At 45.3% G+C, this 26,044-nt stretch overlaps 1 protein-coding gene across 1 annotated transcript in view; it reads right to left on the bottom strand.

Moving 5' to 3' along the window:
* SDHAF2 (succinate dehydrogenase complex assembly factor 2) overlaps window positions 1-26,044 on the bottom strand; it is a 37,892-nt gene that overhangs the window by 5,677 nt on the left and 6,171 nt on the right. Inside the window, exon 3 of the mRNA XM_030201166.1 lies at window positions 2,883-2,992. Within this exon, the coding sequence (XP_030057026.1) occupies window positions 2,883-2,992 (110 nt within the window). The remainder of the gene's footprint in view (window positions 1-2,882; window positions 2,993-26,044) is intronic.

The raw sequence follows: 26,044 nt of genomic DNA, 5'->3' as shown, positions 1-26,044 counted from the left end.
CAACCACTGCTTAGAAGCCATATCCACAGCCCAATGGCACAACCATAGCAAGCATGTAGCAGAAACCGCCAAAGACATCTGCTTGGCGGAGGTCCTTACCAAATCATAGAGAGCATCAGCTAAGAAGGTCAAACCAGACTCCATGCAAGGCGCCACCTCAGCCAAGGCGTCCGCGGCATCCAAAGGAGACGGAACTGCCTGCTGCAGCCAGGCCAAAGTCGCCCTGGCCGCGTAAGAGCTACAGATAGAGGCCTGCAAGGCGAGCGCTGAGACCTCGAAAGAGCGCTTCAGGGTAGCCTCTAAACGACAGTCATGTATGTCCTTCAGGGCCACCCCTCCTTCCACCGGAAGCGTGATCTTCTTGGTGACAGCCGTCACTAACGCATCTACCCGAGGAAAGCCAAACAACATTGCATGAGGCTCCACCACTGGGTAAAGACGAGCCATGGCCCGCGAGACCTTCAGAGCCGCCTCCGGCTCTGTCCACTGCGCTGAAATGAGGTCCTGAATAGCCTCATGTACAGGAAAAGCCCTGGAAGGCCTCTTAGTACTGGCCATCTTAACATTCACAGAAGTGGGAACCCCCCTGCCGGGGCTTCTATATTCAGAGCCTGTAAGGCCTCTGTGATAAGAGAAGGAAGCTCTTCTCTACGAAAAATACGAACCGCAGATTTATCATCTTGATCATCTTGTCCCAGCTCTCCTTCCTCGAGATCCTCCACCCGTGTGTCTGGAGGAGCTCGCCGCACCCCCAACCAGGGAGCAGGAAGGCGACCGGACCCGAACGGAATCTTGACGCTGACACGAAGGGCAGCCACCTCCTCTTTTGACGCGGGGACTCACCCCCCCTCCCCATGGAAGAAAGGGCCTCCTCCTCAGGATGACAGCTTATAGCTGCAGGCACGGCAGGCTGCACAGTTGGCAAACTAACCAAAGGGGACACCTGCCTCATTAAAAAGGCTTGGTGCATCAAACGGATAAATTCAGAGGAAAACATAGCCCCTTGCTCCCCCACACTAGCTGAAGTGGCAGAAATCGCCCCCTGAGGGTCCCTCGGTAAACATACCACCTCAGACACTGGAATCGCTGTTTTCTCTGCAAACTCCGTCGACTGGACTGCGCTCGCGGTGAAATCCGGCAAATCCAAGATGGCGCTCGCCAACGCGGGAGAGCGGGAAAACTCAGCCTCTGCCGCCGCCGTTGCACTCATGGACCCCAAGCCGCCGAGGCAAGCCGAGGAACAAAGCCCCGCTGAATTCCGGCACTTGCCACAGAGTAAGCAGCGCTTAACGGCTTCTGCCACCATTACAGCACGAGAAGCGCTAGCACTGAGAAGAATAAAGTCGGGACTCACCGCCCCTGCTCTCAGCTGACCACCGACCTCTCAGGAAAGGTGAACTCGCCAATGAAGGTCCACTACCTGGTCCAGGGAGCTCGGGTATGGAATCGTGCTGTGCGTTTTTTTTTTTTTTTTTTTTTTTTATTTACTGTGAGGAACTTCCAGCCCACAGCTCAAACAGAGAAACATGCAGCAGCCAAGGAAAGTGAGAGGGTAAGGCGGGGACTACCAGAGGGTATGCCTTTAAAGCGGGCTGCAGCAGCCACACACCCCAAGCTCAACTGGAAAAACCAGGAGCCTAATTCTTCCACAGAAAATCCAGGAGCTGCGAAGATCCGTCTAACACCTGCTGGAGATAGAGTTAAACTGAAGAGGGAAGGACTTGGGTTCTCTGGGTCACTCACTGCCTTCTTTTAGTGTTCTCTATCTCCACCTGCTGGTAGATGGATATAACCCACCAGTTCCTGGATTCATCTGCTGCTGAAGCTAAGGAATTGTTGTTCTTCACCTCCAACAGGTAAAGTTAAATGAAGTATCTTTTTCCACTACTAACTGTGGGCTCCTTTTACCAAGCAGCAATAAGCCCAACGCAGGCTTACCGCTCGCTATACAGGAAGTACCACCGGGCTACCACAGCAGCCCAGCAGTACTTCCCACTCCTATAGCGCTGTCATTTCCAGTGCTATAAAACTTTTTGTAGCACCGGAGTGTATCCAGCGGTAATCAGGCAGTCCCACATGCTGCCCGGTTACTGCTGGGTTAACGTGGGATCCCTTACCGCCACCTGAAATGGCCACGCGGCAAGTGCTTTACCTGCCACCCAGCTATTTCCTGTAGGAAAGTGAGACTTCCCTTTTACCAGCTGTGGTAAAAAGGGACCTCTGAAGCTTGGTAAAAGGGGCCCTGTATTTGTTCATGGTCAAACTAAGGGCTCATGCATTTCATCTAAATCACTTTTTGACCCTACTAAACTTGTATGGTGACGAAAGCAAACCACTATTTTGTGAATCAAAATTCGGTCCATGCAGTACAATACTTCAGCACAAAGCTGTGAACCTGCAGACTAATTCTGTTTCATTATCAACTGATCACTGCCTGACCATAAGCACACTGCCTGTACATAAATTTAGACTATAAGCTATTTAGGAAGGGAGCCTCTCCTACCCGGTTAACTAGTATTGAATACTGCCTCCATAGTTTTCATGAGCGACAGTATCCAAATGTAATCAGAATGTTTTACCACAGGAATTACTATGTACAATGCTGTTAATACTGACCAGAATTTTAATAATAATCTATATAGCTCCTAACTCACGCTTAAGCTACTGAAGCTGGCCACCTTCTGAAGGAATGGTCAGGAACTTATTGATCTTGTTCCAATTAGTAGGAACCAGCACTAGAACATCTACAAACTTTTTTCTTGCAACCTCACTTTTTGTTGCTAGTTCTGCAGTTGCACTCTAAACCCATACAGTCCGGTGTCTGGTACCCAGCAGCAAGTCACCCATCCTCACTGCTGAGATAAGGCTGAATGACCCCATACCTGTTGCCCAGTTGTAAATGTCCCAGTCATTACTAGGCTCGTTGATCAGACGGTCATATAAGGACAGCTGCTTCGCTGACATGGTGTTCAGGTATTCTTTTGCAAACAGGCTAAATAAAATCAAAGAACAATTGGAATGAAGATTTAAAACAACATGGGTGATGGAATGAGGTGAGAAAAGAGATATGTATGAGTTTATGAGGGGAAATGTAAAGGGCTTGTGAATTTAGTGGTAGAAATCCCTCAAACTCACTAACATTTCGGGTACAGTGACAAAAATCCCTGAACGAACCCATTTCTCTCTCTCTCTTGGTGTAGCACAAGGATCTTTTCTTGAACGTATTTTTATATTTCCCTCTCCACTCACTCATCTTTTGCGATTGTTGCGCATTACTTTTTACATTTATGCAGATGACGTTCAACTACTTTTTTCACTAGAAGATCGTTCAATTTCAAATATTGATGTAATTACTCTGAAGCTCTCCAAGGTTGCTATTGGTTAATTCCAGTAAGTTAAAACTAAATATCTCAAAAATTATTTCAGTATTTTTTCCTTTAGTTAGACCATTCAGTCTCCCATATTCTCCATTACTCTGCGGTTTGCCTATTCCACTGAAAGATTCTGTCAAAGTCCTTGGGGTGGTAGTCGATAATCATCTTTTTCTCAACATCTCTCTACTGTTGTGCAAAGGTCATTTTTTACTTTGAGGCAGATCAGGGCTGTCCTGTTCCTTCTTTGATCTACAGTCTCTTTGCTTGCTAGTACATACTCTAGCATACTCTCGACTACTGTAACTCTCTTTTTCACGGTCTTCCACTTTACCAATTACATCATCTACAATTAACCCAAAATACCACAGTTAAGCTCATTCATGGGGCTAAGAAATATGATAGTGTTACTCCCCTTCTGAAGTCTAAACATTAGCTTCCCATCCATTACGTAACAAATTTAAGGTTCCAGCTTTAACACATCAAATTCTCCATTCCGGAGTTCCACAGTTTCTGTTTAGATCGCCTATTCCCTATGTCTTCACTCTTTGTGTTCTTCCAACCAACATCTAATTATTATTCCTTCTTACTTATAGATCCATTCGCACAGTGCCAGATCTACCAGTTTTTCAATGGTTGCTCCTGCTCAGTGGAACCTCATAACCCTGCATCTTTGTGTTCAGCTCTCCTTTTTAAATTTTAAGGCAGCTCTGAAAACATACCTTTTCAAAAAGGCTTTCAGTATTACATAACATGGATTTGGAGACCCTGTGACACAGTTCAGATTCCCGGTCTCTCGTAGGTCCTATGATATAATGTGTTTGTCATCTTGTCCAGTCATTTTCTCCCTATTCCTTCCCCTCCTCTTGTTTCATTTACAGTCAATTTGTTCCTACCTCTTATCCCCTTTCCTGGAGGATGTAATGGGGCAATTTGACAAATTGAAGAGTAGCAAATCTCCTGGACCAGATGGTATTCATCCCAGAGTACTGATAAAACTGAAAAATGAACTTACGGAATTACTGTTAGTAATATGTAATTTATCTTTAAAATCGAGCATGGTACCAGAATTGAAAAATGAACTAACGGAACTACTGTTAGTAATATGTACTTAGTCCACTAGTTATAGTCAAGATACAAGGCAATAATTATAAGGTAAATAAAGAGCTTAATCTCTTAAACCATTAATTGAGAGGGTAGAATCTAAGTCTCTGCCAGCGGTTTTAGCTCCCCACTGGTGTACTCAAAGCACCAACACCACCGCTTTCTTTAGCAGTAATTAATTGTCTCAATTTATCCGGGTCAAAGAATACATACTGATTCCTGTTTAAGGAGATAAGACATATTGTAAAGAGTATGAAGGAAGGAAAAGGGTGGAGAGGAACCCCAGCTTCCTACAGGGGAAAAGAGAGCTGGAGGGTAGGAGGAAAGACCCTAGGGGGGCTCCTGTTTTGCCTAAGAGGGACATACCGATAAGAAACTACAACTCCCAGAAAGCCCCAGGAGAACCCCGGGTAAGGAGAAATAGGGTGCAAAACCAAGAAGCTCCAGAAGAGGGCTGCCAGAAAAGGGGAAAAGCTGAGTCACCACCCTGGTGGAGGAGGTGGCTGAACCGGGTGGGGGGGAAGAAAAAAGAGCCTAGCCCGGTTAATGAGGAAAAGAGAGATCAGCTGGAAAAAGGGTGGGGGGAGGAGAAAATGGACTGGGCTCCAGAGAGAGAGGAGGAGGAGGAAGAGGAGGCCATGGAGCAAGAGGAGCCAGAGAATGTCTCAGAAGAACCGATGGAACTCTTGGCTCTGAGGCAGCCCGAGCAGGAGGTATAGTGGGAATGCCCGGGTCAAGCGGGAGGAGGTCAGGAGAGTAAGGCTGACCAAGAGGGGGGGACCCGAGGCTTTGAGCCCGCACAACGCCTGGCTGTATTTTGGACTGTGTATAACACAGCCTGGCTATATTGAACTGAGTGGAGAAAAGCCTGGCTATAATTGGGCCTGTGTTTTGAACAGCCTGGCTATATTGAACTGAGTGGAGAAAAGTCTGGCTGTGTTTTGGACTGTGTATAACACAGCCTGGCTATATTGAACTGAGTTGAGAAAAGCCTGGCTGTAATTGGGACTGTGTTTTGAACAGCCTGGCTATATTGAACTGAGTGGAGAAAAGCCTGGCTGTATTTTGGACTGTGTATAACACAGCCTGGCTATATTGAAAGGAGTTGAGAAAAGCCTGGCTGTAATTGGGACTGTGTTTTGAACAGCCTGGCTATATTGAACTGAGTGGAGAAAAGCCTGGCTGTATTTTGGACTGTGTTTAGCACAGCCAGGCTATATTGAATTGAGTTGAGAAAAGCCTGGCTGTAAATGGGGACTGTGTTTTGAACAGCCTGGATATAATAAACTGAGGGGAGAAAAGCCTGACTGTAATTGGACTGGATTTAGTACAGCCTGGCTATATGGAACGGTGCTGAGTCAAGCTGGGCAGTAATTATACTGTGTCTGGAACAGCCTGAATATTGAAGGGTGTTTTGTTTGAAAACCCAAAAAGGCCTGCTGAATAAAGAAAAGTAAAGGAGGAAACGCAAGCTCTGGGCCGGTGGTGTGGTAAGGCCTTCCCGGACTGGGCCAGACGGAGAGACCTTTTACAATATGTAATTTATCTTTAAAATCGAGCGTGGTACCAGAATTGAAAAATGAACTAACGGAACCACTGTCAGTAATATGTAATTTATTTTTAAAATCGAGCGTGGTACCAGAAGACTGGAGGGTGGCCAATCTAACGTCGATTTTTAAAAAAGGTTCCAGAGGAGATTCAGGAAATTAGACCACTGAGCTTGATGTTGGTGCCGGGCAAAATGGTAGAGATTATTATAAAGAACAAAATTACTAAGCATATTCAAAAGCATGAATTAATGAGACAAAGCCAACGTGGATTTAGTAAAGGGAAATCTTGCCTCACCAATCTATCACATTTCTTTGAAGGGGAAAACAAACATGTGGATAAAGGTGAGCTAATCAATATTGTGTATCTGGATTTGCAAAAGGTGTTTGACAAAATACTTCATGAAAGACTCCAGAGGAAATAGGAAAGTCATGGGATAGGAGGTAGTGCCTATTGTGGAAAAACTAGTTAAAAGATAGAAAACAGAGAGTAGGGTTAAAAGGTCAGTATTCTCAATGGAGAAGGGTAGAAAGTGGGGATCCCTAGGGGTCTGTACTGGGACCACTGCTTTTTAATATATTTATAAAATGATCTAGACATGGAAATAACTAGTGAGGTAATTAAATTTGCTGACAACACAAATTTATTCAAAGTTATTAAATCGCGACAGGATTGTGCAAGAGGACCTTACGAGACTGGGCATCTAAATGGCAGATGACGTTTAATGTGAGCAAGTGCAAAGTGATGCATGTGGGAAAGAGGAACCCAAATTACAGCTATGAAATGCAAGGTTCCATGTTAGGAGTCACCGACCAGGAAACAAATCTAGGCATCATCGTTGATATGTTTGAACCCTCTTTTCAGTGTGTGGCGGTGACTAAGAAAGCAAACAGAACGTTAAGTACTATTAGAAAAGAAATGGAAAACAAAAATGAAGATAATGCCTTTGTATTGCTCCATGATGCGACCGCACCTCGAATAGTGTGTTCAATTCTGGTCGCCGCATGTCAAAAAAGATATAGTGGAATTAGAAAAGGTACAGAGAAGGGCAACGAAAATGATAAAGGAGATAGGAAGATTTCCCTATGAGGAAAGGCTGAAGCAACTAGGGCACTTCAGCTTGGAGAAAAGATGGCTGAGGGGAGATATGATAGAGATCTATAAAATAATGAGTGGAATGGAACGGGTACATGTGAATCGCTTGTTTACTCTTTCCAAAAATACTAGGACTAGGGGGCACGCAATGAAGCTACAAAGTAGTAAATTTAAAACGAATCTGAGAAAATTTTTCTTCACTCAAAGTGTAATTACTCTGGAATTCGTTGCCAGAGAATGTAGTAAAAGCTGTTAGCTTAGCAGGGTTTAAAAAAGGTTTGGATGGCTTCCTAAAAAAAAGTCCATAGACCATTATTAAATAGACTTAGGGGAAAATCCACTGCTTATTTCTAGGATAAGCAGCATAAAATGTATTGTACTTTTTTGGGATCTTGCCAGGTACTAGTGGATTGGCCACTGTTGGAAACAGGATGCTGGACTTGATGGACCTTCAGTCTGTCCCAGTATGGCAATACTTATGTACTAAGATGTATAACCTAGCGGAGGAAGTGACGTCACCACCAGAGATGGCAGCCTGAGAGCACTGCTTCCAGCGGACTCTGATCCTGGGGAACTGGGTTTGATTCCCACTGCAGCTCCTTGTGATTCTGGGCAAGCCACTTAACCTTCCATTGCCCCAGGTACGAATAAGTACCTGTATATACTATGTAAACTGCTTTGAATGTAGTAACAAAAAAAAAACACAGAAAGGCGGTATATGAAGCCCCATTCCCTTTCCCTCTCCCTGAGACCAAATCGCCAGAATCATGGTAATCCAAATTACAAAAGCATGTTCCTGTGGGGAAAGGGGTCTCTCAGCACTTACAGCCTTGATTGTGATGGTGTCTAAGAAGCGTGGATTTCACCCGTTTCTCTTACTCAGCGGCGTTGCAGGAAGAGCAGGGCAAGATGGTGGATCAGCACCACGTGGGGGACGCAATTACAATAGAGACTGAGGGAACATCAGCGATCTCGGGGCCAATCCCAGGAGAGGTCTTCTTGGTGGGATTCGGAAGTGGCTGTAGGAGATTAAAGCTGATATTAAAGCAGTGCATGAAGCCCTTGTGACTCTGGGGAGTGACCTCAGGAGTGATATTGCTGAGTTGGGCAAACGAATAGAGGTGTCAGAGCACATTCTGGAAGAACACTCCAAGACTCTCACTACTCTAAATAAACGTATTGAGGATTTAATGACCACTAATAATGATCTGTCCCTCTGAAATCAGAGGACCTAGAAAATAGGTCTCAAAGATGTAACATAAGAATAAGAGACCCCAGAATATCTGAACTGTGAAGCGATGATGCAGAGTATCTGTCATTTCTTTCTTTACAACATCCGTAAAATCCGCCCCTTTCTTTCCGAGCACTCTACCAAAACCCTCATCCACACCCTTGTCACCTCTCGTTTAGACTACTGCAATCTGCTCTTTGCTGGCCTCCCACTTAGTCACCTCTCCCCTCTCCAGTCGGTTCAAAACTCTGCTGCCCGTCTCATCTTACGCCAGGGTCGCTTTACTCATACTACCCCTCTCCTCAAGATCCTTCACTGGCTCCCTATCCGTTTTCGCATCCTGTTCAAACTTCTTCTACTAACCTATAAATGTACTCACTCTGCTGCTCCCCAGTATCTCTCCACACTCGTCCTTCCCTACACCCCTTCCCGTGCACTCCGCTCCATGGATAAATCCTTCTTATCTGTTCCCTTCTCCACTACTGCCAACTCCAGACTTCGCGCCTTCTGTCTCGCTGCACCCTACGCCTGGAATAAACTTCCTGAGCCTGTACATTTTGCCCCATCCTTGGCCACCTTTAAATCTAGACTGAAAGCCCACCTCTTTAACATTGCTTTTGACTCGTAACTACTTGTAACCACTCGCCTCCACCTACCCTCCTCTCTTCCTTCCCGTTCACGTTAATTGATTTGATTTGCTTATTTATTTTTTGTCTATTAGATTGTAAGCTCTTTGAGCAGGGACTGTCTTTCTTCTATGTTTGTGCAGCGCTGCGTATGCCTTGTAGCGCTATAGAAATGCTAAATAGTAGTAGTAGTTGTAGTTTAGCCAGTTCCCTGCTCTCAGAAGGTGGAGAAAAAAATCCATGAGGAACGCATTGAAATAGTGCAGGCACATCGGTCCCTGGGAAAGGCTAGAAACAATCAAACGAGAGATACTGTTTTCGAAGTTTTAAAGTGAAAGAAGCTGTTTTAAAGGCTGCACGCAAGAAGGATGCCTGTGTGTAGGACACTTATAATTTATCGGTATACCAGGATATTGCAAGTGCAACCCTGAGGCGGCGACGGGAACTGCGCTTCCTAACAGAAAAGCTGCGCATTGGTGAGGTACAGATGGCAATTTCCCTTTGCGCTGGTCAACTTCATAGAATTCGATCTAAGGAAGAGGCGCTGAAGCTCTGCCTGCAGGCAGATAACCAGTTGGTGAAGGAGCAGATACCATGCTGGGAAAAGTTCCAGCTGTGCCCTAGATGGCAAAGAGTTGCTATCATTTCTATAGCGCTACTAGACCAGTAAAAGCTGCCACTTGCAGCGCCAGAATTCGCAACCTGGACTGCTGGAGGCCACATCACGCTGAATCATGGTGGTCTGGTTGCTTTTACAGCTGATTTCGGAGATGTTCCCAGAGTACGTGTGGGGTGTAAGAAGTGGATTTTTTCATAAGGTACATAAGCAAGTCATGTTGACATGTCTAGCTCTCTTTACAACACTAAACATTATATTTTCAACATCTTTAACAAGCAAAAGCATACATCCAGATGCTTTCCCTTACCCGGTCCTAAGCCCTAAGCCCTCCCTCCCTCCTATCCCCCCCCCACTCCCCCTTGTCCTTCTAAGGTTCTCAGGTAAGCTAAAAACAAAAAAGAAGAAGAGTCACTATGGTGATGGTCGCTCTTTTTCATAAATGTCCCACACTTTGTGATATTGGGCAAGAGTGCCTCTTCTGATGGCTGTCAGTTTTGACAACAGTCTTACATTGTCCAGTCTTTCCAACACTCTCTGCAACCCCGGGATATTCAGCTTTTTCCATGCTGCCGCAATAATCAGCTTGCTGGCCACAAACAGGTGGGTCGCAAATTGGTGAATATCACGCTTAATTCCTTTTGGCTTGAAATGTAATAAACAGCAGTCCATTTTTACTGGATATGTCACAGCTGCTATTTTATTCAGAAAAGACACTATTTCTGTCCAGAACTGCTGTGCGCAAGCACACACCCACCATATATGAACCATGTCCCCCTGGGCTCCACATTGTCTCCAACATAACCCAGACCCTGTTTTGTACATTTGTACCAGACGACTAGGCATGTAGTACCAATAGTACAGGATCTTATGCCCATTTTCCATTAAGGTACTGGAGGTTGAGACCTGTAACAGAGACCTAAACACCCGGCCCCAGTGCTCAAACTTGTAGGTCACCCCCATTGCGGCCTCTCATTTGGCTGTGTAGATTCCACTGGGATGTCATATAGTAATAAAGCCTTATACAGTCTGGAGATCCCCCCTCGGCCCCCTCCCCCCATCATTCCTTGTTCTAGGCGTGTTTCAGTTAGACTTAACTCTTCCTCTGCTCTACGCTTAATAAAATCTTTCACTTGAAGATATCGGAATGCCTGCAAAGGAGAAAGCCAATGCACCTGGCACAGCTCTGTGTAGGAGACCACTTGCCCTTGCTCATACATCTGGTCTAGTTCGCATAGTCCCATTTTTTCCCATTCTATATATGCCTTATCGGCTGACCCAGGTCCGAATTTAGGCGCAAACCTGAGATACATATGGGTATAATATGTGCATACTCCATACCTCCAGGGGCCAGCACAGTAAAGGAGGACTTATCTTGATTAGTTTCCCCAACTTCTATTTTGGGAGCCACGGTGCTGCCTTCAAGGGGACCGGTCCCCACCATCCTTGCTCCAGTGCATTACCTAGTTTTCCCTCCTTTTGCAGCCACATTGTCAGAATCCTCAGATATGCGGCCTGGTGGTATGCCTGCAAACATGGTACTCCCATCCCACCTCTCTCTCTAGGTTGATACATTACTTCTCTCCGCACCCAAGGCGGTCTTTTCCTCCATATAAATGCGAGCACCTTCCTCTGCAGGCCCTGCACATATTCCTCAGGGAGTGCTAAGGGTAGAGCCATGAACAGGTATAAGTTTTGGGAGAAGCATCATTTTCACTGCGTTTATCCACCCCATCCAAGACAGGGCGAGTCCCTCCCATCTCGCCAGTTCACTAAACAATTCTTGCGTCTTATCTGGGAAATTAGTTATGAAGAGCTCATCTAACTTGCGTGGGAAGTTTATCCCTAGATATCTAATATATTTTTTTGTCCATCTATAGGGGAACTGCGCCTGCAACTGCTGTAACTGCCCTTCGGGAATATTTATATCCAAAGCCTCAGACTTATCAAAATTTATTTTAAATCCCGACACCTCCCCATATCTCTGGATCACCTCTCCCAGTCTCGGGAAAGCCACTAGAGGTTCCCTCAGTACTAGCAAAATGTCATCCACGAAAAGGAGGATTTTCGTTTCCAGCCCTTTCCATTTTAACCCTCTAATCTCTGCTAGGGGCTCCATCACTAAGGCAAAAAGCAGGGGAGACAAAGCACATCCCTGTCGCGTGCCTCTATGTAGCCTAAATGGCTGAGAAAGTTGCCCATTTACCCGTACCGAGGCTTGCGGATCTTTATATACCAATCAATCTGAGCCATTCACCAAAGCGCCCCACAATACCCATTCGCTCGGTGACTTCAAAAAGAAAGGACCAGTTCACCTGGTCGAAAGCTTTCTCGGCATCTAGTGACAGGATGCATAATTGTGTCTCGCCCAGCTGTGCATTTTCCATCATGTATAAAGCCCTTCTTATATTATCAAGTCTGTCTGTTCCTTATGAAGCCCACCTGATCTTCATGGACCAACTCTGGTCGCTAATATCTTAGTAAAGATCTTGTAGTCTACTCCCAATAGGGAGATAGGTCTGTATGAGTTACATAACTGTGGGTCTTTCCCCAGCTTTGGTATTATTGCTATGGTGGCAAGATTCCACGTTGGTGGGTAACCCGCTTCTGCCTCCAAGTTAAAAACCCTCAACAACAGGGGAGCCACCAGTTTGCCACACACTTTATAGAACTTGTTGGTATATCCATATGGCCCTGGGGACTTGCCTGGGGTTAACTCCTTTATTGACTGCTCTATTTCTTCCAATGTTATGAGCTCTGAAAGTGCTTGTTGGGCATTTCTTGATATCTGGGGGAGGTCCACCTCTTCTAGATAGTGCGTTATGGGCTCCTGGGCCTGTGTGGGCTTCCAGTGAATACGTCTCATAAAACTTTCTAAAGGCCAACTGTACATATTGCTCATCCGATCTTACTTCTTTTTCATCCCTTAGGCCCCTCACCCCATTTCGTGTAGCATGCTGTTTCAATTTATATGCTAATAACCGGCTAGATTTGTTCCCAAACTCAAAGTGGGATTGGCGCACCCTTTGCATCTGTTCAGAAATATCTGCCAGTTCCAGCTCCCGTATCCGGTCCCGGAGTCCCCGTGTCTGAGCTACTATCTCTGCCAATGCCTGAGTTCCCCCCCCCCCCCCCGCCCCTTTTGCTCCAATTTTTGTAGCTCCGCCCTTAGTTTGGTTTCCGCTGCAGAACGCTGTTTCCAGCAGTATGAGCTCAGAGCTATGAGGTGGCCTCGTATGACAGCCTTGAAGCCCTCCCCGAGAACCACCAGTGAAACCTCTCCATTATCGTTGAACTGAATATATTCCTTAATATGCTTTTCTATCTTGGTTACATTTTCTGGGTCAGACAGCAAAGCATCATCTAGGCGCCAGGGGCGTTTTACTTTTGCGGACCCCCAGCTTTTCAGGTGGAGGAGCACTGAAGAGTGGTCTGACCAGGTGCATGGGAGAATCTCATGCGATTCTATTAGCCCTAAAATCGTCCCATCCCCCAACCACGTCTATTCTCGAGGATGTCTGGTGGACCACTGAGTAGTGAGTATACTGGCGCTGTATGGGATGATCCCTACGCCAGAGATCTATTAATTGCCAGCGCTCTATCACATCCTGCAATTGACGCCTATTTTGTTTGGCATACTTCACTCCAGTGGAGGAGTTGTCTATGTGTGGCTGCAATGTAACATTAAATTCCCCCCCTATTATGAGGGATCCCTCCACATGTTCGGTAAGTTGTCTGTCCACTTCTTGGTAAAATTCCCTTTAGTTTGTATTGGGCCCATATATGTTGACCACTGTATAGGATTTCCCTGCCAACGATAAAATCAGTAGCAGGTACCTTCCCTCTTTATCCCTAACTATCTTCTTAATTTCCCATGGCCTAGAATTTCGTAGGGCTATTAACACTCCCTTGCTCTTGGTTCCCTCAAAGTTCGAGGCAAAGTATATAGCTGGATAGTTTTTATGGAAGCACAACCGTTCAAGGTGGATCTCTTGAATCAATGCTATGGTCACCTGTAGGCGGCACAGTTCCCGGAATAACAGTTGCCTCTTCCTAGGTATGTTTAACCCTTTGACATTAAGTGTCATCCATTTTATATCAGCCTCTCCTCTGCCCCATATGCCTTCCCCATAGTGTACCCCTTCCATCTTTGCGTCTAACCCGAAGAATACCCCCCTCCCCCTATGCCTTTCTCCTCCCGTACCTCCACATGACATCCCTTCCCCCCCTCCCCAAATAACCCCTTATCATTATGGTGTCTAGTGGTGTACCACTAGGCCCCAAGTGAGAAAGAAAGTGAAAAATAGGTCGCTTACCGCATACCCCAAGGATTAATTGTCAACATACATAACCAAACCATTTTGCCAGTCTCAAAAGTACATTTGGCCACTGTGTTGTCACAGGTGTCCACATGCTCGGTCCCCCAAGCACCGAATTTTATTTATTTATTTTTGTTACATTTGTACCCCGCGCTTTCCCATTCATGGCAGGCTCAATGCGGCTTACATGGGGCAATGGAGGATTCTCTTGCTTGCTCAGGTAACTCTCGTCGCTGATTGTTGCCGCTGTAAGCGTTTTGCCCCCTTACCCACTCGCCTCCACTTCGTGGGGGGGGGGGGGGGGCACTGTATGCCACATTCCGCTGGGTGCTGTTCAGGTCTGCTATTTCTTTATCCATCTCGGCTTCTGGGCAGGCCACCCGCGCCTCTTCCAGTGATTTCACCTGGTGCAGCTTACCCTCTTTATAAAAGACCAGAGCAAACGGATGTCGCCAGCGATATTGAATGTTTAGCTCTCGCAGCAATCTTGTGAAGGGTCTTAGTTCACTTCTTCTCTTTAAGGTAGCCGCTGCCAGATCCTGGTAGATCTCGATCTTACACGAGTCCCGTGTAAATTCTTGAGATTGGCGCAATGCTTTTAGCACCTGCTCTTTTGAGCTTATAGCTGGAGAAGCATGCTATAATATCCTTCGATGCGTTGTTCCGTACTGGGCCCAGCGCCCTGTGTGCTCTTTCCAGTTGGACTTCCTCCTCTTTTACCGGCATTCTGCCCGCTCCAAGTAGCTCCGCCACCATCTTCTGAACTACCGCTTCACAGTTCTGGTAGGTAGATGTCTCTGGGAGGCCCCAGAACCTCAGGTTGTTCCGGCGGCCTCTATTTTCCAGGTCTTCCAGCTTTTCTATCTGTTGCTGTTGCACTGCTCGCATCTCCACCAATTGATGGTCCACCGCACCCAGGGCCTCGCTATGGCTCTCCAGTTGTGTTTCCATCTCTTCTAACCTCGTGCCCAGCTCGCGGATTTCGCTCCCGAGATCAGCCCCCAGCGTCGCTACTTCAGACCGCAGCAATTGTAAATTCAAGCTGATTTCCTGGAGCCAATTTTTCAGTTCCGAGGAGATTTGTCATTAACGCCACTTCCTCGTTTTGCTCAAAATCACTGCCCTTTGGGCGAAATGATGTCGGCGGTTTCCCTGATTCCGCCATTTTGACCACTCGAGGCTCCGCTCTCTTCGAGTAGGCAAAGCACACTAAATCCGCTCCCGAGGTTTTCTGTCTCATAAATCTTCCGATCTTAAGTGAGTCGGGAAGCTGTCTATCTGGTGCACTATTTCTCATTAACCTTTGATTTGGTTTAAGCGCTAATATTCATAGAGGGGAAGCGGGAGCTCCGCTCTCAAGCGTCCATTCTATGCGGTGATGTCACTTCCTCAGAAGTGGAATTTTTGATGTACATTTATATTCAATTCCCCCCAGTACTCAGTATTTGAGAGACAATGGTGATGACCGTGCACTGTATTGCATTATGATGCATTACCCTAGGCTATTAAGATGGAGCAATGCCAGCGAAGTTTGGGAGGGTGTGTGAATTGAACTGTGAAGTTCTGCATGAACTGATTATGTGTGTAGGAAGGGCATGCTTGCCTGTGAGTTATGGCGGTAGGAGGGGCAGGGTGGGGTGTCGTCGCTTCCTCTCACAGGTTTTTTAATATGCCCATTAGGAGAGGAGGAGAGGGTATGAGGGTAATGCAAGGGGACAGAGGGGGTACAGCTGGGGAGGGTAGATTTGGGAAGTTTGAAGGGAGAAATGTCTAGGGAATTATGTATGCAGGGTATCAAGAAGGGGGATATGAGATACCATACTCTTGTGGAGGGTTGTGCTCAGCTTTTGAACAACTGTTGGCTGTATGGGTGACCTAAAAATAGTGTCCCTGAATGTTCAGGGGCTAAACTCACTTTACAAGAGGCAATCTCTTTTTAAAGAGCTGTCGAGATTGTCAGCCTCTTAACTGTCTGTTGCAAGAGGCTTATCTATTGAAGCGTCATCAGCACCTGCTATTGTAGTTGGCGACTCAATCATTAGGCATGTAAATAGCTGGGTGGCTGGTGGACGTGACGATCGCCTGGTGACTTGCCTGCCTGGTGCGAAGGTGGCGGACCTTACGCGGCACCTAGACAAGATCTTAGATAGTGCTGGGGAGGAGCCAGCCGTCTTGGTACACATGGGTACCACCGACGTAGGAAAATATGGGAGAGAGGTTCTGGAAGCTAAATTTAGGCTTTTAGGAAGGAAGCTCAAATCCAGATCCTCTAGGGTAGCATTTTCTGAAATACAACCTGTTCCACGCGCAGGGCCCAAGCGACAGGCAGAGATCCAGAGTCTCAATGCGTGGATGAGACGATGGTGTGGGGAGGAGGGTTTTGGATTTATCAGGAACTGGTCAGCATTCTGGGGAAGGGAGAGCCTATTCCGATCTGATGGGCTTCACCTTAACCAGGGTGGGACCAGGCTGCTGGAGTCAACTTTTAAAAAGGAAATAGAGCAGCTTTTAAACTAAAAACGGGGGGAAGGCCGACAGTCGCTCAAAAGCTCATGGTTCGGGAGAAGGTATCTTCTGAGGATATCACCCAGATAGGGAAAATAGGGTTACTTGTGAGTAAGAATAACAAAGAAATCATAGAGGATCAGATAGCCTTAAATAAAATTAATAATGACCAGACAGAAGACAACATATTAATAATGCCATGTATTAAACGTAATAAAATACAGAACAACACGCATACATTGAAATGTCTATACACAAATGCCAGGAGCCTGACGCATAAGATCGGAGATCTGGAGTACATTGCACACAATGAAAAACTGGATATTATAGGCATCTCTGAGACCTGGTGGAAGGAAGATAACCAATGGGACTCAGTCATACAGGGCTACAAATTATATCATAGCGATAGGGTGGATAGGATTGGAGGAGGGGTAACACTGTATGTAAATGAGAACCTTGACTCAGATAGGCTGCAAATATTGGAATCCTTGTGGATTGAAATTCCACGTGAAAAGGGGAAAAGGACGGTGATAGGAGTGTACTACCGTCCACCTGGCCAAGACGAGCAGACGGACGCAGCAATGACAAGGGAAATTACGGAAGCGAATAAAAAGGGAAATGTAATATTAATGGGTGACTTCAATTATCCGGATATAGACTGGGTGAATGAAACAAACATCGGTACATGCAAGGGAGGTGAAATTTCTTGATGAAATCAAGGACGGCTTCATAGAACAGCTGGTTCAGGAGCCGACAAGAGAAGGAAAAATACTAGACTTAATCATTAGTGGAGCTCATGATCTGGTGCAGGGGGTAACGGTGCGAGGGCCGCTTGATAACATTGATCATAATATGATCGGTTTTGATATTGGCTGCGAAGTAAGTGAACTCAGGAAATCAAATACACTAGCGTTTAACTTTAGAAAAGGAGATTACGATAAAATGAGAAGAACGGTGAAAAAAAAGACTGAAGGGAGCAGCTGAAAGGGTAAAAAACTTGAATCAGGCGTGGATGCTGTTCAAAAACACCATCCTAGAAGTACAGGACAAATATATTCCGCGTATTAGAAAAAGAGGAAAAAAGACCAAACGTCAGCCGGCGTGGCTAAACAGTAAGGTAAAGGAAGCTATTAGAGCCAAAAAAACAATCCTTCAGAAAATGGAGAAGGGAACAGACTGAAGACAATAAGATAAAACATAAGGAATGTCAAACCGAATGCAAAAAGGAGATAAGGAGGGCTAAGAAGGACTTTGAAAAAAAGTTAGCATTAGAAGCAAAAACACATAGCAAAATTTTTTTTAGGTATATTAAAAGCAGGAAGCCGGCTAAAGAATCGGTAGGGCCGCTGGACGACTGTGGTGTTAAAGGGGCGATCAGGGAAGACAAAGCTGTAGCGGAGAAATTGAATGAATTCTTTGCTTCGGTCTTCACCGAGGAGGATTTGGGAGGGATACCGGTGCCGGAAAAGGTATTTGAAGCGGACGAGTCAGAAAGACTAAATGATTTGACTGTAAACCTGGAGGATGTAATGGGGCAGTTCTGCAAACTAAAAAGTAGTAAATCGCCGGGTCCGGATGGTATTCATCCCAGAGTATTAATAGAGCTGAAAAATGAACTTGTGGAGCTACTGTTAGTAATATGCAATTTATCCCTAAAAACAGGTGTGGTACCGGAAGATTGGAGGGTGGCCAATGTAACGCCGATTTTTAAAAAGGGTTCCAGAGGCGATCCGGGAAATTATAGACCGGTGAGTCTGACATTGTTGCCGGGAAAAATGGTGGAGGCTATTATTAAGAATAAAATTACAGAGCACATACCAAAGCATGGGCTACTGAGACAAAGTCAGCACGGTTTTAGTGAAGGGAAGTCTTGCCTCACAAATCTACTGCATTTTTTGAGGGGGTGAACAAACATGTGGACAAAGGGGAGCCGGTGGATATTGTATATCTAGATTTTCAGAAGGCGTTTGACAAAGTGTCGCATGAAAGACTCCAAAGGAAACTGGAGAGTCATGGGATCAGAGGCATTGTATTATTATGGATTAAGAGCTGGTTAAAGAATAGGAAGCAGAGAGTAGGGTTAAATGGCCATTATTCTCGATGGAGAAGGGTGGTTAGTGGGGTCCCTCGGGAGTCTGTGCTGGGACCGCTGCTTTTTAACATATTTATAAATGACCTCGAGATGGGAGTAACTAGTGAGGTAATTAAATTCGCAGATGACACAAAATTATCCAGGGTCGTCTCGTCGCGGGAGGAGTGTGAAAAATTACAAGAAGACCTCGTGAGACTGGGGGATTGGGCATCCAAATGGCAGATGAAGCTCAACGATGACAAGTACAAAGTGATGCATGTGGGAAGGAGGAACCCGAATTACAGCTATGTTATGCAAGGTTCCGCGTTTGGAGTTACAGACCGAGAAAGGGATGTGGGAGTCATCATGGATAGGACGTTGAAATCTTCAGCTCAATGTGCTGCGGCAGCTAAGAAGGCGAACAGAATGTTGAGTATTATTAGAAAAGGGATGGAAACCAAGCATGAAGATGTTATAATGCTGTTATATCGCTCCATGGTGCGACCGCACCTGGAGTATTGTGTTCAGTTCTGGTCACCTCATCTCAAAAAAGATATAAAGGAATTGGAGAAGGTGCAGAGACGGGCGACAAAAATGATAAAAGGGATGGGACTACCCTATGAGGAGAGGTTAAGACAGCTAGGACTCTTTAGCCTGGAGAGAAGGCGGCTGAGAGGTGATATGATAGAGGTTTACAAAATAATGAGCGGGATAGAGCGGACAGATGTGAAGCGTTTGTTTACGCTTTCTAACAATAATAGAACCAGGGGACACAAGATGAAATTATAATGTGGTAGGTTTAAAACAAATCGGAGAAAGTTTTTCTTTACTCAGCGCGTAGTTACTCTGGAACTCATTGCCGGAGAAGGTAGTGACGGAAGCTGGCCTTGCTGAGTTTAAAGGGGGTCTGGACAGATTTCTGAAGGAAAAGTCCATTGATCGTTATTACATTTTGGGGCTTTTGCCAGGTTCTTGAGGCCTGGATTGGCCGCTGTCGGAGACAGACTGCTGGGCTTGATGGACCTTTGGTCTTTTCCCAGCGTGGCAGTGCTTATGTGTTTATGTTGCGCCATAGGGGGTACCCGCTGCTATTTTTTGCCTCCCATCCCTCATTGAAAAAATGGGGGTGCGTATTCTAATGTGTAGTTCACTCCACCCAGTAATACAACAGATTCAAAGTGATGCTCGGGGCCAATTTTTGGCTGTGCAGATGGCCATTTAGGGGACCACTTATAATCCAGTCTCTGTTTATGCTCCAAATGAAACACATTCATCCTTTTATGTGAGACTGGAGCAGACTCTGATGCAATGGCCAAATGGGATGTGTATTTTGGGAGGCAATTTTAATGTGACCTTGATTCACAAATTAGACTTGTCAGCTCAACTGCTGTATTAGCAGTCAGACAGAAAAGCCTTGCAGGCAATGGTGAAGTGCATGGGTCTTGTTGACGCATGGCGTTACTTTTATAAATCTAGAACTTTACATAAGTACATAAGTAGTGCCATACTGGGAAAGACCAAAGGTCCATCTAGCCCAGCATCCTGTCACCGACAGTGGCCAATCCAGGTCAAGGGCACCTGGCACGCTCCCCAAACGTAAAAACATTCCAGACAAGTTATACCTAAAAATGCGGAATTTTTCCAAGTCCATTTAATAGCGGTCTATGGACTTGTCCTTTAGGAATCTATCTAACCCCTTTTTAAACTCCGTCAAGCTAACCACCCGTACCACGTTCTCCGGCAACGAATTCCAGAGTCTAATTACACGTTGGGTGAAGAAAAATTTTCTCCGATTCGTTTTAAATTTACCACACTGTAGCTTCAACTCATGCCCTCTAGTCCTAGTATTTTGGATAGCGTGAACAGTCGCTTCACATCCACCCGATCCATTCCACTCATTATTTTATACACTTCTATCATATCTCCCCTCAGCCGTCTCTTCTCCAAGCTGAAAAGCCCTAGCCTTCTCAGCCTCTCTTCATAGGAAAGTCGTCCCATCCCCACTATCATTTTCGTCGCCCTTCGCTGTACCTTTTCCAATTCTACTATATCTTTTTTGAGATACGGAGACCAGTACTGAACACAATACTCCAGGTGCGGTCGCACCATGGAGCGATACAACGGCATTATAACATCCGCACACCTGGACTCCATACCCTTCCTAATAACACCCAACATTCTATTCGCTTTCCTAGCCGCAGCAGCACACTGAGCAGAAGGTTTCAGCGTATCATCGACGACGACACCCAGATCCCTTTCTTGATCCGTAACTCCTAACGTGGAACCTTGCAAGACGTAGCTATAATTCGGGTTCCTCTTACCCACATGCATCACTTTGCACTTGTCAACATTGAACTTCATCTGCCACTTGCACGCCCATTCTCCCAGTCTCGCAAGGTCCTCCTGTAATTGTTCACATTCCTCCTGCGACTTGACGACCCTGAATAATTTTGTGTCATCGGCGAATTTAATTACCTCACTAGTTATTCCCATCTCTAGGTCATTTATAAATACATTAAAAAGCAACGGACCCAGCACAGACCCCTGTGGGACCCCACTAACTACCCTCCTCCACTGAGAATACTGGCCAAGCAATCCTACTCTCTGCTTCCTATCTTTCAACCAGTTCTTAATCCATAATAATACCCTACCTCCGATTCCATGACTCTGCAATTTCTTCAGGAGTCTTTCGTGCGGCACTTTGTCAAACGCCTTCTGAAAATCCAGATATACAATATCAACCGGCTCCCCATTGTCCACATGTTTGCTTACCCCCTCAAAAAAATGCATTAGATTGGTGAGGCAAGACTTCCCTTCACTAAATCCGTGCTGACTTTGTCTCATCAGTCCATGTTTTTGTATATGCTCTGCAATTTTATTCTTAATAATAGCCTCCACCATCTTGCCCGGCACCGACGTCAGACTCACCGGTCTATAATTTCCCGGATCTCCTCTGGAACCCTTCTTAAAAATCGGAGTAACATTGGCTACCCTCCAGTCTTCCGGTACTACACTCGATTTTAGGGACAGATTGCATATTTCTAACAGTAGCTCCGCAAGTTCATTTTTTAGTTCTATTAATACTCTGGGATGAATACCATCAGGTCCCGGTGATTTACTACTCTTCAGCTTGCTGAACTGACCCATTACATCCTCCAAGGTTACAGAGAATTTGTTTAGTTTCTCCGACTCCCCCGCTTCAAATATTCTTTCCGGCACCGGTGTCCCCCCCAAATCCTCCTCGGTGAAGACCGAAGCAAAGAATTCATTTAATTTCTCCGCTACGGCTTTGTCCTCCTTGATCGCCCCTTTAACACCATTTTCGTCCAGCGGCCCAACCGACTCTTTTACTTATTACTCTGCGACACACACCTCCTTTTCACGTATAAACTATTTTTTTTTTTTTTATTAATAATAAAGTCATACATCCATATACATAGACTTAGAAATAACAGAATTGACATTAAAGGCAAAAAAAAGAAAAAACCAATAGTTACAACCAGATGGTTAAAGTATAACACACTAAATTTACATTTGTCCCCAATAATAGGATCAAGATACTAGGAAATATTACAATCAACAAACAGAAGAATTAATAATTAACGGAGGGGGCAGCTCGAATATCTACAGCCAACTTAACAGCGCTTAAATTAGGGAGGCAAAGCAACAGGTGATCTGTTTCCTTAGATGATATGAATTGTAATAATTTTAAAGGGGAAAAAAATATATAATTGCTTCATACGTTATGAAGCATTTACAAGAAAACTTTAGCAGGAAAGTTGCACCCAAATTAATCACTCTGGTTTTATAGGATAGAAATTCCTTCCTTCTTCTTTGAGTGCTTCTTGCCAAATCTGGAAAAATTTGAATTTTTTGCCCCAAAAATGCATCATTTAAATGGCGAAAGTAAAGTCTTAAAATGTTATTTCTATCCAGTTCAAGAGCGAAGGACACAATCAGCGTAGTTCTCTCTGTGACTATCTCCAGAGAGGTTTCCAGAAACTCAGTGGGATTTAAATCAGGAGGATTCTGTAGTTGATTTTCCCCTCAGTTCCCGAAACGTATTGAGTCCTCGTAATAGGAGGGCAAGCCTCCATAGGTATCCCCAATATCTCATTAAAATATTTTTTTAACATATCAGTAGCTGAGATTAAGGGAGATCTAGGAAACCTCAAAAACCTGAGATTATTCCTCCTTCCGTTATTCTCCAAATATTCTATTTTTCTCTCTTGAATTTCTTTATCCTTTATCATAGTCACTGTTAAGTCCTTCAATTGTTTAACTTCTTCTTCAATACCCCCAAGTTTTTGTTTATGTTCCTGAACTTCTGTAGACAAATTTTGGGAAGTCTGCTTTAATTCCTTAATTTCGCCAGTCATAGAAACATTCATCTATAGTAACGTTTTGTTCACCTGCTGGATTGCGTCCCACAATGCTTCCATTATCACCCGCATTGGTCTTACCAAATCTCCACTCTCTCCAGGAGGTAGTCCTCGGGAAATAGGTGCAGCGGCCTGAAACTGACCCTGCATAGTTGCTCCGTTCACCGGGATAGTAACGCTGAGAGATCCTCCATCCACAGGAGACACACACTCGAGCTGCTGTGGTATCGCCAGCGTCAACTTATTTCCGGGCTGTGGAGGAGGGGTGAAATCGGGAGGACTCAACGTCGCTCCCTCAGCGCTGTGCCCCTGCGGGGTCGAGCCCGTCGAGGTAGAAATCTGAGCGCCCAGAGTGCTGATTCCGAAGCTTTCAAGAGGTGCCTGCCGCGAGACTGGGGTTGACGTCGAGGCTTTGGAGGTAAGAGCCTGAGTTTTCCCCTTTCTCTTCCCCATCTCGATTAAAAAGAGACTGAGTAAGAGCTTCTGTTGGCCCCACAACTCTCCTTGAACTCAGGAACTCAGCGCTCACACGACCGTTAGCGCCACCATCTTGGTCGACTTTTTTTGGATAAAAATTTTCTTGCTAATATGGAACAAGTGAAAATAGACGCCATAGTGTGGTCAGACCATGCTCCCATTTGGGTCAAATATAAAAGACCATATGTAGATTGGAGACTATGTTTCTGGAGGTTAGATGAGGATTGTGTGATGCAGGATCTACTTAGGGAAATGCCCTTTTTTCTCCAAGACAATATGGAATCAGAAGTATCCCTGGGTATTATTTGGGATAGCTTAAAAGCTTTTGTACGAGGTCATTGTATAACGTGGCCTACTAAGCTGAAGAAGGAAAGGGAGAGTCGGGGCAGAAACATTAGACAGCAACTGTTAAGGCTGCAGAGTCAGTGTATTAACCATCCTACACCTGACTTGATAAGGCGAATTCAGGATCTCCGTAAATCTTTGAAGACCTTGTGGACGGACGAGGTAGTATTTACTCTTAACAAACCATGGCAGATGTACTTTGAAGAGGGTAACCGGGCCACTAAATTATTGGCCTCTCAGTTGAAGAGGCAGCAGATGCAGACACAAGTTGCGTCTCTCTGCGATGTTGATGGTACAGAATATTTTCAACCTGAAAGGTTAAGAGCCTGTTTCTCACGTTTCTACTCACAGTTAACGTCCGAGACACAAGTTTCCCCGGGTGTCGTAAAAGGGTATTTGGACACAGTGGAGTTGGCCCGACTGGCAGGGGACCAACAAGAGAGTCTAGAGCAGGAGATACAGGTTGAGGAGGTAGATATGGACATCCATCTGTTGAAACCAGGGAAGTTGCCTGGTCTGGACGGTCTTACTGCTAAATTTTATAAAAAATTTAGGGGGATAGTGGCGCCACTGTTGACCCAAGTCTTTAATTGGGTACTGGAAGGTGATGGATTGCCTCCATCTATGATGAAGCAGGTATCACAATATTATCTAAGCCAGGGAAAGACCCTAAAGAATGTGGATCTTATCACCCGATTTCCCTCCTCAACCTGGATATTAAACTACTAGCCAGTGTCCTTGCAAAGTGACTAAACAGCCATATTTCTAGCCTTATACATGAGGATCAATGTGGATTTATTCCCCAGCGCACAACAGGGGACAACGTTTGTAGGGCTATTCAGCTAAACTGGTATGCACAATACCAAGGGATACCCATCGTACTCCTTGCTATTGATGTGGAAAAAGCTTTTGATCAGGTAGAATGGTCATTTATGCATGCGGTTTTAGATACCATGGGTTTTGGATGCCATTTTAAGTCTTAGATATCTGCATTATATGTTGCACCTACGGCTAGAATACATAGGAAACCAGATAGGGCTGTCCTTTGTTCCCCCTATTGTTTGCCTTGATGGTGGAGCCACTAGCTGCTCGTATTCGTCAAACCCCGGGGATTCATGGCATGCGGATAGGTGAGGAGGAGTATAAAATCTCATTATTTGCTGATCTCACTCTCCATTACAGAGCCAGAGTTATCACTGCCCACCATTACCCAGACATTAACTGAATATGGGGCTTTATCTGGTTTTAAGATGAATGCCACCAAGTCGGAGATCTTGAATGTCAGTTTAGATCAGAATAGGGTGCGCCCACTGAGGGACTCCCTACCTTTTGGGTAGGCTAAGCAGTATATCCGCTACATGGGAGTAAACATCTGCCCAGATTTTTCTAATCTTTATAAGTACAACTACTGAGGGGTAGTTCAGGAGCTCTCCCAGGCTTTAGATCGATGGCATGGCCTCACTCACACTTGGTTGGGAAGAGTGGCAGTATGTAAAATAATGTTATTACCAAGGTTTTTGTACCTGTGCCAAACTCTTTCTGTCCAGGTACCCTTGCAGGTGCTGGGGGAAGTTACAACGTACAATGTTCCAATTCATTTGGAAGAAAAGGCCTCCGAGGGTGGCTAAATGGGTCCGGATGAGATGTAGACAGATGGGTGGCCTGAGGGTCCAATATTATTGGGCAGCACAGCTGTGTGCAATAATGGCTTGGAGGCAGGAGACGGGGATGCCCTGGGTACACATAGAGGGAAAGTTGTTCCCAACTGAGTCTTCTACCTTTAGAGGCACCTAGTAGGAGGCGCATAATATATAATATATATATATACGCCGATGATGTAACAATATACATCCCTTTCAAAGAAGACATTAAAGAGATCCTCAATGAAATTAACCAAAGTCTACACATCATGAACACCTGGGCAGATGCATTTCGCTTGAAACTAAATGCAGAAAAAACTCAATGCCTGATACTCACTTCCCAGTACAACACGAATGAATTCACCGCTATAAACACACCAAAACTAAACCCTCCAATCTCAGAAACGTTAAAAATCCTTGGAGTCACTATCGACCGCCACCTAACACTCGAAACTCATGCAAACAACACAACCAAAAAGATGTTCTACTGCATGTGGAAATTGAAAAGAATAAGACCATTCTTCCCAAGATCCGTCTTTCGCAGCCTAGTGCAATCCCTCGTACTCAGCCATCTGGATTACTGCAACTCACTATACGCAGGTTGCAAAGAGCAAATACTGAGGAAACTCCAAACAGGCCAGAACACAGCAGCCAGACTCATCTTCGGAAAACCAAAGTATGAAAGTGCAAAACCTTTACGAGAGAAGCTACACT

This window comes from Microcaecilia unicolor, chromosome 4 (assembly GCF_901765095.1).
Source record: "Microcaecilia unicolor chromosome 4, aMicUni1.1, whole genome shotgun sequence".
Lineage (NCBI taxonomy): Eukaryota > Metazoa > Chordata > Amphibia > Gymnophiona > Siphonopidae > Microcaecilia > Microcaecilia unicolor.
This window is presented reverse-complemented; position numbering and strand designations above follow the sequence as displayed.